The sequence below is a fragment of the Notolepis coatsorum genome (genome assembly GCF_963971535.1).
Source record: "Notolepis coatsorum genome assembly, chromosome: 19".
Taxonomy (NCBI): domain Eukaryota; kingdom Metazoa; phylum Chordata; class Actinopteri; order Aulopiformes; family Paralepididae; genus Notolepis; species Notolepis coatsorum.
Genome location: NC_140183.1, coordinates 37,055,671 through 37,076,244, shown reverse-complemented (window position 1 = coordinate 37,076,244; position 20,574 = coordinate 37,055,671). Strand labels below are relative to the sequence as shown.

Below are 20,574 nucleotides of genomic sequence, written 5' to 3'. Positions count from 1 at the left end.
ATCGTGTGTTGTCATGTTTGTTTATATGTTTGTTTAAAAAAATTATAAAAAATTAAATACAAAAAAAAAGAAGGTAGACAAACTAACTGCGCTCCAATCTATGCCAATAACGTTCAGTTTTGTGGTAGATAATCCAGAAAAATAAGAGAAATAAAAAACGTTATTCCACAAGTAAGGATGTTTGATATTGGCTTTTTTACAAATATCCGATATACCGATATTGTCCAACTCTTAATTTGTCCAACCGATAATTTTCGATATTACATTTTAATGCCAATATCGGCCGATAATATCGGTAGGCCGATAATATCGGACATCCCTATCCACAAGTCATTTGATTGACAGAAGCTGGCATGAGCTGGGTAATGTAGTTTTTCGAAATTCCGACGGTCATTGAAAGCCTCGTCTTTCCTTCATCATAATGACTACAACAAGATGGCTGCTCGCATTTATTTCCGATCGAAATTCGCTGTCATATGAATACAATTCCTAAACTGATATTTCATTAATAACACTTTAACCTATTGGTAAACAAGCGTATTGTTGAAAATATTCACTATGACTGCTGTTTTGACATAGGGTCTTTACTCTTGGCTACATTTGGAAAAAAATATGCTAAATTATGTCATACAGTCTGGAGAGATTGATTTATGGCTTGGGTCCGGTACCGTCCCGTCGGGCTTAACACATTGGTTGCCAGCAGGGGGTGCGCGATTTATCGCTTGAGTGCCAGCGCTTTAGTCAATAAGAGGACGGGGATATTTGCGAACGCATAAACTATATCTTAAATTATGGCTATGTGTCTAATACAACCGTCGCTTATCAATGACTTGCTTGCAGTCACCACCCCCCTCATCAGTACATTTCCATTTTATACCGTTTTGAATACGAGTATAGTTTTGAAGATTTCTAGTGATTCCTGAAAAATCTGTGAAAATAGCCCTTTACTGGAATACAAAAAACACGTTGTAATTTTGCGGCCTATTTATGAATCGTTTTCAAATAAACGCTAGATTATCAATAGTATATGTGTACTTATGCACGCTAGAGAAGCGCTAACGTTACGCACACACACATACACACATATGCGACACGTTGTGAACGCTGTGAAAAAAAACTGATTACCCCAAGACTGGTAAAATAAATCAGATGTTCTGCAAAAAGATTAATCCAATTCCTGATCGCCATTCCATATATCGATCACGTTTATTGATCCAACGTTATACCTCGAAACAGATAATCCACGCCGCTTTCAGTTGCCTCAATGAATGCAATAGTCTCAGGTTACATGGCTCAGAAGTAAAATGTGGAGCCCGGAGTTTTTTCTCTCTCATGCATTTCCATTGACTCCATTCCAATGGGTGCAATACCATCCGGGAGACGATAGGGGCGGTATTTGCCCTTTTCGAGCTCAGAGCCAGTCCCAATGATAACGTGAGGCTGGATGGATGAAAAATGAATGGATGAATGAATGAATGAATGAATGAACACTTTATTTAACGGATTGCAGAATGGGTACAATACAGTACGGCTCAATACATACAATTGTTAAGGGGATGCAGACCTGAGAAAGACGTTTGTCTTGTTTCCATCAGGGTCCCCCATTTTCAATTCATAGACATTTATGACATACATGACATACATGACATTTATGGCATAGGGACATAGGTATTTAGTACTGATACATTTGTGACATAAACGGTATTCAAATATACAGTACTGTTACCCCTAGATCCTGACAGAGTATATACATATGATGGGGAGGGGACTGTACATTAGGAGGGGGTGGGTGGGTGGGAGAGAAATATACATACGGCGGGGAGGGAATATATACATGCGGTGGGGAGGAGACTGTCTATTAGGAGGTGGTGGGGGTTTTGGGCATTTACGGTGGCCATATCGCTAATAAAAGAAATAATGATTAAATAACGAGATTTCTCGTCGTTGGCACCCAATGTGTTAAGAGGTTAACAACCCTCAGTCCACACTTTGGGGGATGTTTATGATAAAGTCGGCCGTCACGCGTTTCAAGACCCAAGACATTTTTATGACCTTCCCGGCGCATCCTCTCTTTTATTTACAATTAAGATCGGTGCTCAGGGCGCATGGGGTCCCATGGGGTCAGCCACTACATCTACACCCTTTTTTTTAAAACTCATCAGAGACAGAAAAACCTCAAGGGGCTTCATTTCAGATTTCTATACACTCTGACTCTGACGTTCCATAATAAACATAGGTAGTTATCTTTAAACACAGTTTGCTGAATGGAGAGAAGATGAATAGAACAAGGCTTCCCCCAAGACTCCACTATAGCCAGGGGGAAAATGAGTTGTACCCCACTGTTACGTACCCCAGTGGGGAGATGCAACACAAGGCCACAGACAGGGTATGTGAGGGTGCAGTGACACACAACGCAGGAGACAATTTGCTAAATAATAATATTTATTTTACAAACTTCAAAAAACAGCAACACAGAGCAAGGAGGACTTACCAGTGAACACCAAATGAAATATCAAAAAGAAATAAAAGCCCACCCCCCCTTACAGGCGCGGACGCCCCAAAGTACAGGTGGTGGTGCTCACTTCTAAAGCTGGTGTCTTTAACAGTAGGTCACCTACGTGATGCAAAATGTAGACCCAGGGTATCTTCCTGTCCTCAATGTCCCTGTGTGCAAAACAAAAGATTAACAAGAAAAACAATCACCATAAGCTGGGTGACGATGAATAAACAAATACACAAAACAGGTTATGGGTAAAACAGAAATGTACAACAGGCAGGATCACAAAAGGTACAATACTGAGCTCAACCAAGCTTTAACTAGCTCATACCAACAAACATGAGCTCAACAGAGCTTTAACTAGCTCACACCAATAAACATGGGCTCAACAGAGCTTTAACCAGCTCACACCAACAAGCATGAGCTCAACAGAGCTTTAACTAGCTCACACCAAAAAGCAGAACTCTACCACAACACCACCAGATATAATTACCCACAGACACCGACAGAGATCTAGCTAACACTGCGCACACAGGGATATATGAAGGGATGTGGAGGTTAATTGTCTGACGAGCCTCAGCTGCTGCTGCTGCTGCTGATTGACCCTGAGAGAAAGATAGGTTACACAGGAGGGAGACAAAAAAACAACAATACAACCTGCCTACATACATAACACATAATATATATTATTCCCTATACAATACAATATAATATTACAAGGATACATACATAATGATATAAGGACAGAGTCCGTAACACTTCCCCCCCCCAAAGAGTCAGCCCACGTACAATGAACGGTGGGGCTGGGATGGGGCGTGCGGTGCTCCCCACGAACACGCGCTCGTCCTCGGCATCGCCAACGGTCAACCGCCGCCGACTGGGAGCACCGCGTGCCCCAGCCCAGCCCCACCGTTCATTGTACCACCGGGTAAATCGCTATTTTTTATTGGATTGTCATGACAAACCAATTTTCTAATCCAACATATATGTAAAGAAACAACATACTCCAGTTAACGGTATATTTTTTTAATGATTCGTTACGGCGTAATCAATACTTAATTGCGTTAATCAGAAAACTCGGATCCGGGATTCGGCTACCATCAGTGGGGCAAGAACTGCGGATTTTCAGCCTCGCTCTCTGGAGCTTAAACGGAGTTTCGATTCCTGGCTAGAGGAGCACGTCGCGGCTCATGCGCATGCGCACGCTCGGCCAATCAGAGCGCAAAACGCCAATGCGGAAGCACTCTTGGGCTGCCTTTAATATAGACGCCAACGGGTTAACTGACCTGGTCCGGCACGACCAGAACCAGTGTCCTAGTTAGCCGCCATCCCCAGTCCTAAGAGGGGGGTAGGTACGTGTGTCGATCTAAAACATCACAGAGGGCGCCACCAAGATGGACAGAACGTGAATGCACTGCTCCTGGCGGCCCACCTCATAGGTGTGAGACCCCTCCGCTAATGTAATGATCTACTCCGTCATCTCCCCCCGGAGATGCACGTGAGTCATCGAGTCTAACCTAGTGCACTGGCGCTCGGTAGAGATAAAAAAATCTCCTTCCTAGTCGCCCGCATAAAAAACGCCCCTCTTCAGAACGGTGTTTACCAGACACAGTGGTATCGGCAGCAAGCCCCTCGTTGTACGTGGGCTGCAGCCGACCTGAGCTCGGGATATTGTTATAACGAAACACCAAGCTCACCTCCCTCGCGCCGGGTGTTTTTCATCTTGAAAACCGAGGCCAGCACGGCGACAGAGGGTATCCGTTTGTCCAGAGACCCGGGGAATTGAACCGCAGATTCGGAATCACGGTCCCAGGAAAACAAAGCTACAACTTCACTGAGGAGGAGCTAATGTTATCGTGGGGCATCAGACTAGAACCCCCTCCACGCCGCTAAGGGGCAGCGAAAAGGATTCTAGCCTGGAGCCGACCTTCGTAAGCTGTGCAGTTGACCCCCCACAACTGACACACCTGGCGCCCGCGTCGCAAAAAACATCACCCGCCCAGAGAGGCCGACAGCCCCCACACAGCCGACCGCCTCCCAAGCATAGTGTCCAGCTGCAGAGCCGGAGACAATGCCGGCGGGGATTGCTCAGCGACGCGCGCCCCTAATGCGAAGCGCCGGTGGAGGTCAGAATGATCATCATCTTCTAGACACTCCGGTGGCAAAGACATTATCGCTGTATTTCCTCGAAAAATAGTGAGAGAGAAAACAAAGATATAATGTCAATGCAGCTCCTCTTCTCTTCAACAAACTTTCGTTACTAAACTAAAGTGGTGTATACAGACACTTCTCGTGGTGAAAATAGGGAAGGAGCTGATGGTGTGGCCACGACCCCGCTTATGTAGAGGAGCGGATGTGGGTGTGGCCAGGCGGATGGGTGTGTGCATGTGGAGAGAATTATTCAATATTAGACTGGATAAAGGGATAGTTCCAATAGAGCAGAGTGTAAGCTATACGATAATATAACCCCAATCACCAACAAATACACTTTAATTTTATTCATAGAACATATATCACCCCTAGAAAACTGTGTATGATGGCACAGGGTGGCTGGCTCCCGGTGCACCCTGTGCACTCTGGGGGCCACTGGCACTTATATGCACATGGGAATGTCCACCGGGGGCTCGATTTTGGAAAATCATAACCACTAAGCTTTCGGATATATGTGACCTAACAATTCCACTATCCGCAACAACACTACTCCTGAATGATATCTTCCAGCTACCGACTCCCATACAGCAAAAAATACTAATTTTAGCGGGAGTTACAGCAGCTAAAAAACTGATAGCCATGAGATGGAAGCAACCCGAAAAACGTACAATGATCAATTGGGCTTTAACATTTAGAGTGTAATTTATATGGAGATCTCCACGGCTCGGGTAATTGGAGTTAAATAATCCAACATTGGGTTGTGGGAGTCAGCGGCTGAGAGAGTAAAGGCTATGATCTAGCAGCGAAGCAGGGTAGAGATGTTGGTCCTGAGGCGTCCTAGGGTCCTTGGGTGGGGTGGGGGGGGGGGGGGGGTGAGAGTGGGGAAGAAATGTCGTTTGTAATGTCTGTGGTAATATAATACACATTTTATATTCTGTTTTTATTATTTCTTTGTATTATTTGTATTTATTGTCATTATTATTATTATTATTGCTGTATTGTGTTGTCTTGTTTCATGTGTGAAAAATAATGTATAATAAAATTATCATAAAAAATTAAATGCATGACATTTATTTTGGAATTCAATCATGGCATGTCATTATCATGTCATGACATGTCATTATTATGCAATATTTAGTCTGATTGGCGGTGGCATTTAAAAGTGAGCCTTAAAAACATAGATGGCCTGGAAAAGATTTTGTATTTCAGATGTTTAAAGGCACAATCTGTAATGCATATAGAAACAAAAGTAAAAAGCATAGGATTGGAGTATTGTTATAACAACAAAATATTAATTTGTAAGGTTTTCTTTAATATGATATGATAATGGATTTGTTTCAATTGGTAATGTTTGTAAACTTTACTTTTAACTTTGACCAGTCGAGAAAGACACATAATGCTTATATACCTTTAATTTATACAGTCAAAATTACCTTTGCCCTATTCTTGTCTTTCCTCAGCAGAGCAGTTAACCTGGGCAGAAATCTGGAGGTCCCGCCCCCCCTCAAGATGTATGGCCTATACCTGGAAGCGGTGAATGATTACATCAATGAGTCCTACGGGGAGGACGTCTGGAGACTGATTGAGGCCCGAGCGGAGATCCCCCACCTCAACTTTGTCAGACATCAGATGTACAAGTATGACATTTAACAGTGGATTTCCACATGACGCCTGGGCATCTGTTGTCACGGTGGGGAGGGGGGCGTGCATCCTGAGAGGTGTCCCAGGCCTAAACTGAACTGTGATGGGAGATACCCACCAGATAACCCCAATGACATACCTGCACTCAACCTCTACATCAACCCTCGCCCTGGTTTTGGCAAACAGCGTGAGTTAGATAAGAGATCGTCTGATATGTCATATTGAGACCTATCAAGAAGATGGGAAACATTTCATTTGTTGCTTCTACCGTGGACATGTAATTGAACAGACCCCATAAAGCAAACCCAATAACAACTTTGTAGTGGAAGACGATCATACTACTGGTATATTCTGGAAAAGACATTTTAAATGATGAGAAATAAAAGCACAAAAGTACATGAATGATTATTATTATTATTATTTCATGTAGGAAGTAGGAAGAAGTGTACACTTATTTGCTCCTACCCCTTCTATTGACTTAAATAATTACCCTTTTTAATCATAATTTACATACAATATTTAGAGTATGTACAGAAATGCATACCGGTATGACCAGGGGTGTAGTGGAGGGTGAACCCAACTCAACTTTACCCACCTGTTTATTTAGTCAAATAGAGTTTACCCACCTTTTAAGCTGATGTAAATCTTCATGACTAAAATTCATATAGATTATAGTATGCTGTATTTGATATTAAAATTGGGTCTTTTGATGAAATAAAACAAAAGAATACTATTCAGAATAAAAAAAAGTATCTGTATATTTGTGATTATTGCTGTTACTGTGATCATCAACTGAAGTTGATTTACCCCAGTTGTTCTGAGCCTATTTGGACCCAAGGAACACCAAAAGACACTAAATTAATTCAGTACTCATTATGCAAATTGTGTCATGACTGATTATTAACACTTTGAGTGCCACGCTTAGCGGTTATCTCTACCGCTAGATGGCCATCTTGATAGTCGTTTCCGCGATGTTTCACTATATTTGCAAAGCTGTGTGTGTGTTCTGTATTATAGCTGTGGAGACAATGGTGTGGCTCATTTGACAGACATTACTTGTAATGCAACATGTAAAAAATAGTTTGTTTCTACACACCGTAGTTTGTAGTTTATTAAACGCTAAACATCTCACATTGCCAAGATAATCCAGTATTTTCATAGATCGCGAGATAAAACGTGTTATGTGCAATAAGCCCGAATCGTTCTGGTTGATTCCCTGAACCCCCAAATACTCCCAAATCAAAGGTATATAACATGTATATATGTACCTTCACAAAATCATCAAGGGGGGGGGGGGGGGGGGGGGGGGTTTAACTCAAAACTGTGATCGTGTTTGCAGAGCATGTTTTACGTCTGGTGAAACACAAAACTGTGATCGCTAGAAAAACACGTTTCAGATTCTGTAAAATAGACATACCTTACCTTAGCCAGAAGGTATTCCAAAAAGAATAATTCCAAGTGATCACATCGCCATCGCGATTACTAGTGTATATGTCTACGTTTCAATGAAATACGCTTAGGCAACTGAATTTCGAGGCGATCAATGTGAATCTATGTTCAAGCAGGAGGAGGGGCCCCTACCAAGGAAAAAAAAAGGCTGTGTATCAACACCAAGCCATTCCAGTTCAGACACAGACGATACTGCCACCTGGTGATAGTCGATCGGCATTGCAATTCAAACATATACAAACGACCCAGGGATGGCTAGAATGATGCGGATGATGATTTAGAACGGGGATCAGAGGAAAAATATCAAAGGATCTAAAAACGTAATTTTACGCGTTTGGCGCTCAACCGCTGGTGAGCAAACACGTAATATTACATGGTATCTTGTATCTTGTATCTTGTATCTTGTATCTTGTTAGAAAGTGTTAAGGCTGTCAATCGATTAAAATATTGAATCTGATTAATCGCATGATTGTCCATAGTTAACTTGGGATTAATCGCAAATTGATCGCATCTTTTTTATCTGTTCTAAATCTACCTTAACTCATTCCCCGCCAACAACGATTATACTTGTTATTGGGCACCATGATTTGAACACCAACAACGAGTATACTTGTTATTTGATAGTTTTTCCTTTTCTTCGATTTTAATATTCTATTCAATGTCACGGACCTGTACAGTATGTTGCCGTTAAAAGGCATACTGGGATGCAGGTCCGGCCAGATCCTGCCAGGTGGCAGTATCGAGAGTGCAGTAAACCCTGTTCCAGACTGGGTGTTACGCTTAAACCGCTCCGGGCGCAGTTTTTTAGTACAGGGAAGCCTAGAGATTCGCATTGAAACGGGTCCGGGACCTTGGTTGCATGTGTTGTGCCGTATTATGTCGTGGACCAGATGGACCAGATGGCGATCAAACAATTGGAATATTCTTTTTTGATTACCCCTGACCAGATATGCGGTAAGGACTATCTGACAACAATTTCAGCTTGATCCAACAATGTTTTGATACCGATCCAGCTGATCAGCGTTTTTAGTGTTCAATACGAATGCCGTTACTGGCAATCAAAGCATCAGAAACGACCCCCCCCCCCCCCCCCTTTCATGCATTCATGATGAAACATAATACCTTTTTTTTTATCCACTTTTTCTCCCATTTTCTATATTTTCTCCCATCCCAATTTTGTATCATCCAATTCAACCCTCCCCTGTCACGAACGCTGTTTCTTGCCTCCCACAAGCCAGCTGCAATGTGGACTAAGTCATACATAGCACAAGTCCCCTCCGGTACTTGAGGTAACAGCAGTCGCATCTTTTCACCTGCGCATCTCTCAGTGGCGAGGAGTAACGCGTGGGAGGCTCACGCTGCCCCCGACACTTCCTGATTCTACTGCGCAGGCGCACCAACCGACCTGTAGGAGTCGCTGTCCACAACGCCTGAAACTGATCCCCAGTTTCCCACCCCCTAATACGGCCAATGTGTATTAGTATGAACGACCAGCTAAACTGAAAGCAATGTGGAGCGCTGGGCTCGAACAGGCGAGCCCAGCGTCTCCGCATTCGTGGCGAGCGCCTTGCCCACTATGCCACGTAGCCGCCCCGATGAAACATAATACCTATTATATACATTTGATTTGGAAATAGTAGCGTGTCCAGGCGAGAATGGCCAACGCTTATAGTAGAATTCACGTTGCGCCCTATTAGCTTCCCAGGAATGATCCCGGATCACTCTGAAATTATACTTATATTCACCACAGGATAACGTGTGAACGTATGCATGAAGAAATTATCTCTTTTTTGCATCTTGGACGGAAGAAAGTCAGTGTCAAATTACTTTAGTATGGTCTCCATAGCTAGAATATAGAATATAGATATAGCTCTACAAACAACATGACACACTCCTATCTTTAAAGCGTGGCATAGCTACAACGGGACCCGGCTAATCCCTGGCGCAGAATGAGTTGAATGGATATTTTTCAAGTTTTAATACTCTTATCAACATGAGAGTCAACAAATGCTTGCTTTATGCAGCCATTTAACACAAAAGGATGACCCTCATGCATTGCAAATTTGCATCAAATTCAAAACAGAGTGATAGTCAAAATAATAATAATTCTTTTTAAACGGTAATCTTGCATTAAAGAAATTGTGGTGTTAACAGAATTGTGCGTTAACTTTGACAGCCTTACTGATTATATATGATTATATTGTTAACTTATCAGAGATATTTGCCCTATAGTTCACCTTTATTGTACCACCTTGTATAGCTAATGTAGTCACGTAATCACCTTTCCCTGTAGATTGATTGATAGATGGATAGATGGATAGATAGATAGATGCTTTATTGTCATTGCATATAAACAGGGGTGTAAAAAGTACCCAGAAATTATACTTATGTGAAAGTATGGGTATACCATCTCAAAATCTTACTCAAGTAAAAGTCAGAGTATGGCTAAAAACACACTTAAGTAAAAGTAAAAAAAAGTTTCTACTTTTAAATGCTACTTAAGTACTAAAAAGTTTAAGTAAAAACTTTTTATGGAGATAGGGCCATGGGTGCTCGTCTTGTCCGTCCACGCCGACCGTTTCGTCCTCTTCATCACTTGTACTATCGTTTATGGCCATCTTCTGTAGCTTGTCACTCTGACTTTCTATTCTTCTGATAGCAGGTGTTTAATCAAAGATCCCTGAGTTCTAGTCTTGCACAAGGACCAATCAGCATGGGTTTGGGCGAGTTAATTTTCCATTGATGGGTATTTGATTGGCTGTTTTAAATAAAGTGCGGCAGCAGGATTAATACCGTTAACGTTAGTTCGGCTAGAGAAACAAATATACGAATTAAAATGCTTGGACCTGCGAGATTTGTACTTTGTACTTTGTAGTAGTACTTTTTTTTCTCTGAAATGTAATTGAGTAAGTAGTACAGCCTCACAAGTACAAGTATACAAACCTAATAATACTTGAGTAAAGTACAAATCCCCAAAAACAGTAAGTATTGTAACAAAGTACAATTACTCAAGTACTTTACACCCCTGCATATAAAACATAAGAAAATTGAGTTTGGCAGCAATCCACTCCACTTACCACCATACAATATAAATAATCATATACGTATGGCACACAAAATTATAAAAAGTTATAATTGAATACTATACTTGAATGTAAACATGAATCGTTATTGAACTTATTGCTTTAGCTATGGGGTAGTTGTAGTACTTGGTGGTGCAACTAGAATACCAAACTGTACAGCAGCACGTCAGGCTACTCTCAATAGTGTAGCTGTAGAAGTTGATCAGCATTTTGTAACCCGCGAGAGACAGTACTGTGTGTAGTAAATCTATACAGACAGTGAACGGATAGTGTACGTATACAGTAGTACAGAGTAGGCTTCTGACATTCCCGTAATGAAGCACCAATAGTAAGTCTCCTCCTCCTCTATAGTGACAACCTGATCCTGCGGTTAGCCAAGGCAGCAGGGGAGGTGCTGGGCAAGACCCACGATGAGCTGATGTACGCCTTCGGGGTCTACATGGTCAAGAGGATTGGAAACTACGGCTATGAGCGGATCCTGAAGGTGACCCACTGCAGTATAATGTAGTGATCAATCAATGACTCAATAAAGTGTTTAAGCTATTGTTCCAACACCTTCATTCATTGGCACGTGAAGTCTCTTTGTCTGCAAAGACGTTTCACTTGAGAGAGATGCCGGTTGTAATCCAGCTGCGTTACACATGTGCCTCCATAGGAGTCCACTCTCGGCCGTCGCTGCCCTGGAGATCAAATGGCATTCAGGATTTTCCCCAGCTCTCAGTATTAATAATTGGAAGCGGGCAAAATGACCTCTTAAAAAGGATGACTTTGGTAACCACCAGTGTACAGCCTTTAAAAAAGAAAAACAATGTAACCCAGCTCTCAATGTTGATAATTATAGACGCCACCAGCATTGAGGATTCCTTTTATTTGTAGACAGGAAACATTTGTTTTTTAACAAAGTATAACCCTGGACACACTAATGAAATAACATTTTAGCACAATTGTATTTGTGTTTTGAAGTTTGCTTTTTAGACAAGGGTTTCTAAATTAAATTGAGGGAGTGGTGGTGACTCAGACTCCCAAAAGCGGGTGATATTAGTGGTTCGCTGTTCATGAACTCCTATATGTGCACTGAAAACTGAAAATTAAAGGTTTCAGTCGACACACTCGACACAGTGTCATAGATGCGAAGTGGCACTAAGCTACTGCATATAGGCTTTCTTACCATGGTGTTGAGAGGATTATATCTGGGTGCCCTTTGCACACTGATTTGACAGCACAACACACACACACACACACCCTAATATTGGCCAAATGGAAACACACACTCTCTTTCTCTCGGATCACCAAAATAAGCAATAGCAAACCAAAATATATATAGCTAACCTATAAGCACTGCTCAAAATGTCAGTAAAATGTAATTGTGTTTTACAGAATGTGATGTTTTTCTACATTTATACCGTGGTGTTGAGCTGGGTACAGTAGCTCTGGATGCCCTCTGTCGGCGCAGTCTGCAAGTGTTTCACGTGGAATTATGATTGTTGTCGTGATGTCAAGCTGATGCTTGTGGGACATGACTAGGGGGCAGAGCGTCTAGGTGTGTGTGAGTGAATGACTGAATGAATTAATAAGTGAGTCAGTGAATTAGTGACATTGCCTGTCATAGAGGTGCTTCACATCTTAAAGGAACACGCCAACTTTTTGGGAAATTCGCTTATTTGCCATCTACCCTGGAGTTAGACAAGCAGATACATACCATTTTCTTCTCTGTGCATGCATTAGGCTTATGGAATAGCCGCACCATTAGCCTAGCTTAGCGTCATTCACTGGAAGTAGGTGTGCCAGTGTAGCCTAGTTCCCAACAGTCACGAAATGCACTCCAAATACAACTCCAAAACGTTCCTGTAAACATGTTGTGACCTGTGTATTTACCATAAAAATTATTGACATTTTCGTTTTCTAAGCAGATATATACTCTGAATTTTTTTTTGCCAAACCACTGCTGCCTGGGTGCAGTGATTTCATCACCTCAAAAGCCCTGTTGCTTTTTGAATAACTGGGCTTTTGAGGTGATGAAATCACTGCACCCAGGCAGCAGTGGTTCGGCAAAAAAGATTTCAGATAGGGATGCTCGATATTGGCTTTTTTACCGATACCGATATTCCGATATTGTCCAACTCTTAATTTCCGATACCGATATCAACCGATATCAACCGATACCGATATATGCAGGGTTTCCCCATCCAAAAAAACGGAATAATTTCAGGTAACTAATAATTTCACTGGATATATATATAACAAATATTGTTATTGTTTTTTATTTTTTTTAAACCGATACCGATATTTTCCGATATCACATTTTACTGCCGATATCGGCCGATAATATCGGTCGGCCGATAATATCGGACATCCCTAATTTCAGAGTATATATCTGCTTAGAAAACAAAAATGTCGAATTATTTTTTTTATTTCTCGACATGGTAAATATACAGGTCACAACAGGAACGTTTTGGAGTTGTATTTGGAGTGTATTTCGTGACTGTTCAAGTTTCATGTTTGTTTATTAACTCAATCAGCGCCAGACCCGAGGAAAGTCAGGTTATCTCGCCATGCGTTGAGCGCCAGGACCACCCGAAAACCCGAGTATAGTCGGGTTTTCATCGTTATTTCTTTTATTCGATATTTCTATTCATTACAGGCACACGGACTCGGGGTTAACATGGGGAATCATCCTGAGAACACCAAAGTGCAATACCGGCTGCATCCGCCCAGGAGGCAGGATCGAGCACCCTTTGAAACCTTATATCTTGGCCTGTGCAACGATCAAATGTCTCCAGGCACACTTTTCTTTGTCAAGCGAGGCGGGCGGGTATCCCGATTCCATTGAGCAGCGTCAAATGCCCCGATGCATCTGTTGTGGTGGATTATGTTGGCGGCACGACAGACACCAATACTTGGACTTGCGATCAGACAATTGGAATCTTTTTTTTGGGGTACCTCCTAGTGAAGGTAAGGGCTAAATGATATCAATCCTACTTTGATCCAACCATGATTTCACCTCGATCGCAATGTGTGTGTGTAACGTTACTCCACAACGTATGCCGTTGGTGATGATCAAAGCATCAAAAAACGACCCCCCCCCTTCATGCATTCATGATGAAACATAATACCTATTATATACATTTGATTTGGAAATAGTAGCGTGTCCAGGCGAGAAATTGCAATGCTTTTAGTGAAATTCACATTTTGCTGCATATCGTCGTTTTCTGGGATTAGACAGGATCACTCTAAAACTATACTTATATTCACCACGGTATAACACGGGAACGTATTGATGAAAAAATGTATTCTTTTTCACATATTGAACGATAGATAGTTGATGTCAAATGGGCCATAGTATTGTATCCATAGCTATAATATAGAATATATATATATAGCCCTGCAAACACCGCCACTTATTCCTATCTTTTAGAGCGTGGTAGGAACAAACGATGCTCAAGTCTGTGGCGTCCAAATTGTTAATTGTCATAGTAAAATACAGAATACTTTATCATGAAATGCTTTTTTCTGTATGAGCTAGATGTATGTGCTAGATAAAAAGTATAAAATAGAAAAAGTCAAAAGTATGTAAAAAAAAAGTGTTCACTGTTCAGTCAATATACATACAATATACAATACAGAGTAAAAAGAGTAACAGTGAAGTACAATGCAGAAATGGGATGAGGTACAAACTTAGGGTAAGGTGCAATGAGGTATGAATTGTAGTGCAAATCTCTTTACTTAATAAATAAAGTGTGTTAAAGTGTCTAAAGTGAGTAAAGTGGGTGTTATGGTGAGTGTTTATTTAAAGTGAGTGTGTACGTGTGGTGTAGTGTAGATCAGGGGTGGCCAACCCGCGGCTCGCGAGCCGCATGCGGCTCTTTGCCCGTCAATGTGCGGCTCTTCCACCCAAAAAAATTTAAAAAATTGTTTTATTTTTTTCACTTTTTTTTTTACTTTTTTTTTTTTATGTCACTCATTCCATAAGGACGTAGAATAAACATTTACAATTTTTTTTAAATGGTCCATTTGCATGTTCTTGGTATCTGAATCTAGGGACATATATGGATCAGTGTCAGAAATAGTGTGTTACTGTGTTAGTGTGCTACTAGGCTTGAGTAAATGGTAATGAACCAAAGGAGAATATCAATTCTATTTAAAAAGAAAAATGATCTTTGACTGTCTGTGAATAACACCATGCTAAAATTGACCAGACCTGAAAAATCTAAGCAAATGAATAAAGGGAAGATGATTAAACAGAAGGTTTTGTAGATACAGTACTGAATTCTGCCATCTTTTTTATAATGTAAATTTCTCCACCATTTTTCATCATATTGCAACACCGTGTTTTGCAAGACGTTCACAGAAAGGTAGAGAAACTAACTGCGTTCTGTTTTATGGCAATAACGTTCAGGTTTGTGGGAGATAATCCCAAAAAATAAGAGAAATAAAAAAGTAAATCCAGAAGTCAGATGATTGACAGGGGCTGGTGTGAGCTGGGTAGGGTCGTTTTTCGAAATTTGAAAGCCCTGAGTCTCTTCCTTCAAAAGACTACACTCACTTTTTGATGTGCCACTTCCTCCTGTCAATATGCGCCGGTTTCCGACTCAATGCCCTGAGATTTCTATAATCTTATATTTCACTAATAACAGTTAAAATAATTGGTAAACAAACGTAATGCTGAAAATATACACTTTTACTGTATATCTCGGGCTTAAGAGGTTAACCCTGTAAGGCCCAAATTAAAAAGACATTAGCAACTTCAGAGGCCAGAGGGTGGGACATATAAACACATTTACTATCAAATAGCATTGTGAGGCTGAACAACAGGACCAATTGACTATACATGTGCTTAAAGGGGAACTATCTTATAAATGGCCTTTTTTAGTGTTTACCATTGTTTCTTAGCTATGTGGACTTATATTAATAGGATCTATGTCTCTAATTCTCATATTGGCGCATTCTTCCAATTCTCCTCTCACAATATTCACCCTCACTGAACTGAGTCATCTGAAAATGTGCATATCTGTGATGTCAGAGATTTCTCAGCTGCATAATAATGTGGCAGTTGATGTGGCAGTTGGCACCAGGCCACACAGTGGTTGGAGCCCAGCCTCAAAACGGCTTAAGATCTTGAGGTAGAAAAATGCGGTTTTTGAGTACTTGATTAGAAATACAAAACAATGAATTTTTTTTTTTTTTTTTTAACCTAGGTGTTCCATAGACTCACAGGAATTGTGTAAAAGTGCCCAAATAGTGAAAGAAATAGTAAAATGGTATTTGGTATTGGTATGGTATATGGTGTGGCTCTTTGTGGTACCACAGTAAATTTTGTGGCTCTTAGTCTCTGACTGGTTGGCCACCCCTGGTGTAGATGATGGGTTGTTACATAGTGTCATTGTCGTTGAGCATCCTGATGGCCTGGGGATAAAAGCTCCTTCTGAGTCTCTCTGTACTGGCCATGAGACTCCGGTATCGCTTGCCTGACCGCAGCAGTTCAAGGAGGCAGTTGTTTGGGTGACTAGAGTCTTTGATTATTCTCTTAGCCTTGCCCCTGCAATGCTTGTTGTAAATGTCCTGGAGAGTGGGAAGCCCACCTCCAATTGTGCGTTCGGCTGAACGTGCCACTCTCTGTAGTCTTCTACGGTCTTGTGCGGTGCTATTCCCAAACCAGGAGGTGATGTTACCAGTCAGGATGCTCTCTATTGTGCATGAGTAGACGTTTTTGAGGATCTTCTGACTCACTTTGAACTTCCTTCCAGGCACCTAAGGAAGTAGAGGCGTTGCAGTGCCTTCTTTACTACACTGTCAATACTGTCAATGTGTGTGGTCCAAGTCAAGTCCTCGGATATGTGGACTCCGAGGTACTTAAAACTGTTTACTCTCTCGACCGGTGCCCCGTCGATGTTGAGGGGGCTGTAGTCCATGGTCCCCAATCTCCTAAAGTCCACAATCATCTCTTTCATTTTGCTGACATTCAGGAAGAGGCAGTTCTCCTGACACCACCGCGCCAGATCCTCTACCTCTTCCAGGTAGGCCCTCTGGTCATTTGCAGAGATCAGGCCCACCACTACTGTGTCGTCAGCAAACTTGATGATTGTGTTGTTGTTCCGCTGTGCCACACAGTCATGTGTGTACAGCAAGTAGAGGAGGGGACTCAGAACAGAGCCCTGTGTTGAGGGTGATGGATGAGGAGGTGCAGTTGCCTGCTCTCACCACCTGGGGTCTTCCCGTCAGGAAGTCCAAGACCCACTGGCAGAGGTCATAGTTCAAGCCCAGGTCCCTGAGCTTGGCTACGAGTTTGGAGGGGACTATGGTATTGAATGCTGAGCTGTAGTCGATGAATAGCATTCTCACATAGTTCCCCTGCCTCTTGTCCAGGTGTGATGACTGTTGAGCACTAGGCTACACTGGCACAGCTACTTCCAGTGAATGACGCTAAGCTAGGCTAACGGCGCGGCTGTTCCCTAAGCCTAATGCATACACAAAGAAGAAAAGGGTATGTATCTTCTTGTCTAACTCCAGGGTAGATGGCAAATAAGCGAATTTCCCAAAAAGTTGGCGTGTTCCTCTAACAAAAAACAAAAAAACAGAAACATCGATTTAAGAAATATTTAGCTCAATCAATATTTAAAAAACACATGATTTCTTCTTCTAAAATGTTACTATTTTTATAAGCAAAAGGATAGTCAATAACTACAACAGTGTTCCATAATGTGCTTTTGCTTTTATACCATCAATATTGGAGTCAGATTCACCTTTTTCAAATCGTGAATTACTACCTCATTTTGTAACAAAACTCTAGCATCAAATCTTGTCTTTTTATTAGGGATGTCCGATATTATCGGCGTACCGATATTATCGGCCGATATCGGCATTAAAATGTGATATCGGAAAATATCTGTATCGGTTTTCAAAAAAATAAACATTTTTTTTTTTTTTTTACATTTCTATAACCTTTATTTACCCTGCATATATCAGTATCGGTTCATATCGGTATCAGAAATTAAGAGTTGGACAATATCGGTATAGGTAAAAAAGCCAATATTGAGCATCCCTACTTTTTATAGATCCCAAAAAACACTGAGGATGTCTATCTTTGTAATCTGCCTATATAATGATTTTATCTTGACAACAAAAACAAATATGAGCAGCATTCTAAGAATGGACTATGTTCGATTTCCTGTCAGTTGTTGATATTAGCGAACCCTGCGACAGGAAATAAACTGTAGTCCGAGCTGTTGATTGATTGATTGATTGAATTTATTGGACAATCTAAAATCACACACAATACTGATACACAACATGTACAGCCATCACATATAATTTAAAACCGTCGAGGATTGAAACACAATAAAACCTTATGGTTTATTTCCATTGTGGTCCTCAAAGGGGGGGGGGGGAGCGGAGACAAGATTATGTGTATGCACAAATAAGACATGCAAATAACATTTTCAGGCATTATAAATATGTAAATATGAATAAAAAATTGAATAAAACAAACAAACACAAAGTCAATACTTTTTATAGACACTGGCAGTTTATTCCACTCACAAGCTGCTGAGTACTGGAAGGTATTTCCCCCCATTGAGCTCTTGAATTTGCACAGTTAAACTGCCCCTGGTTGCATATGTGTGGGTGCCCCTAAAGCACATAAAATAATTTGACAAGTATTAGGGGACTCTATTGAACATCATTTTATGGGTAAGGCCCAACTTAATTTGTATCACCCGTTTTTCCACTGGGAGCCAATTTAGTTTTGTTTCCTAGCAACATGTCAAACATTCCACGGAAGTGGGTCTATCCATGTTGCCAAGCAGGTCCTCATTCTCCATCTCCTCCAGGTGCTGGGGCGCAACGTGCGTGACTTCATCAACGAGCTGGACAACCTGCACGAGTACTTTCGTTTCTCCTTCCCCAAGGTCCAGCCTCCCAGCTTCTGTGTGGAGGAAGAATGCGAGACCAGCCTCACCCTGCACTACCGCAGCACTCGCAAAGGGTTCACCCAGTTTGTCAAAGGTATAATGTCACGTCTCCCACAAGCATCTACTCAGTGATAGTGTGCATAGGGCCATCTTATTATAATATTAACTTGTTGGAATTAATTAATCACTTAATGGAATTAATTAACTGCCTGCCAAGATGAGTCAGTGGTAGAAACGCGACTTGATCATCATCACGTTGTTATTCCACCCACGTCTATCCGGAAGATTTCCCTTGAAATTATTACAAAAGGTCATTATTTATTATGACCTTTTTTTCAGTATTCATATACAACACACAACAAGGTAATTTATGTCACTCCGAAAGGTCACCTACAGCATGAGCCCCATCTCGAATGAAGCCCTAAATAAAGCCGTTGCCACCTCTTCCCTCTGGTTATTACCGGTGTGTACCGCTGTGTCCTTACAGGCCAGCTCTCTCAAGTGGGACGGCAATTCTACAACACAGACATTGAAGTGGAAATCCTGTCGAAAGAGGAGACTGAGAAAATGACATATGTGGTACGTACAGGTATATCAGTTGCTGTTATCTAGCAGCAGTCTGACCTTGACCTTTATACATGGATTCTATCAATACTGTAATAATTCCATCTCCCTCAATGACGAGCGAGGTGAAAGTCTTGTTTACACTCAGCCAACAAGTGTTTATTGGATGGAGATATGTGTTTATTGGGTTGGGACCTGCATGTGGCTCGACACTGATTTTTCTATATTTTTTTTTATCGTAAATTCTGAATGTGTATCTTAACCTCCCTTATGTCATGTTATCCTACGCCTCCCCATCAAATTAACCTAACCGTCAACAGCATAAGAATATTACTTTGAAGCGACCTTAATCATGTTTTTATTTATTGAACTGGGGAGGTCAATTAACAGCAGATTACTGTCTACAATAACAACCTCTCCCTCTACTATGATTATTATGGTTTTATGATTGACATTAGTTTCTATTGCACCCATGCACGAAGTGTGAAGGTGTGTGGTAGTCTGACCGTCCCACCGGGCCGGACTAATTATCTACTAAGTACACAAAACAATACCCCCAATTACCCCAAACAATACCACAAAATACCACAAAGCAGACCCGGCGCCATGGGCGGGCATTAGGGGGCCGGGCCCGCCCACTGAGTCAGCTGTGCCCACCCTGGTAAAAAAAATATATTTTTTTTATTTTTTTGTCAATCAAAGTCAACTATCCAAATCCTTAGTCAGGGACAGCCCTGGGCCCTGTTTCTTGTACCTGGATAACTGAGTTAGCCGGATAACTTTAGCTGGATAACTGGGTTAGCCTGACTTTCCGATTTCATGTACGTGGATTTTCCAAATCACCATGACAACATATCCAAAAGTTTGAGCCTGGTCGAAAGCAGAGTTCAAGTTCAAGTTAGCCTGAACTATCGCCACGCCCCCGCAAATAAGTGACAGCCCGTTTCCTGAAACTATTCCCACAGTCTACGATCTGCATTATACCATTCTGAATTACGTTTTTGTGCTCCATTCTTCCAGAGGGGGCTTTTGAAATGTAAAATAGACCCAAAATGCTGATATTAAATTCACTTTGTCCTAAATAATGCACGTTATATATACCGTGGCGACGGTGGCGCTCGCTCGTGCGATGTACACATGATGTGGTTATTTTAATTGTAACTGGGATTAAGATGTCTGATGAGATGCGCTGTTTGACGGATTTGAGAAATTGAATGAGCCGTTGACGTCACATTAATGAATGAGGATAAAGAGATAAACTTCATTCAAAACAAAGGATATT

General features: G+C 41.4%; 1 protein-coding gene across 1 annotated transcript in view; it reads left to right on the top strand.

Annotated features, from left to right (window-relative positions):
• The window catches only part of LOC311245767 (soluble guanylate cyclase 88E-like), a 114,706-nt gene that overhangs the window by 9,994 nt on the left and 84,138 nt on the right, over positions 1–20,574 (top strand). Inside the window, exons 3-6 of the mRNA XM_084335746.1 lie at positions 6,112–6,285; positions 11,173–11,305; positions 18,648–18,822; positions 19,216–19,307. Coding sequence (XP_084191872.1) covers positions 6,112–6,285; positions 11,173–11,305; positions 18,648–18,822; positions 19,216–19,307 — 574 coding nt within the window. The remainder of the gene's footprint in view (positions 1–6,111; positions 6,286–11,172; positions 11,306–18,647; positions 18,823–19,215; positions 19,308–20,574) is intronic.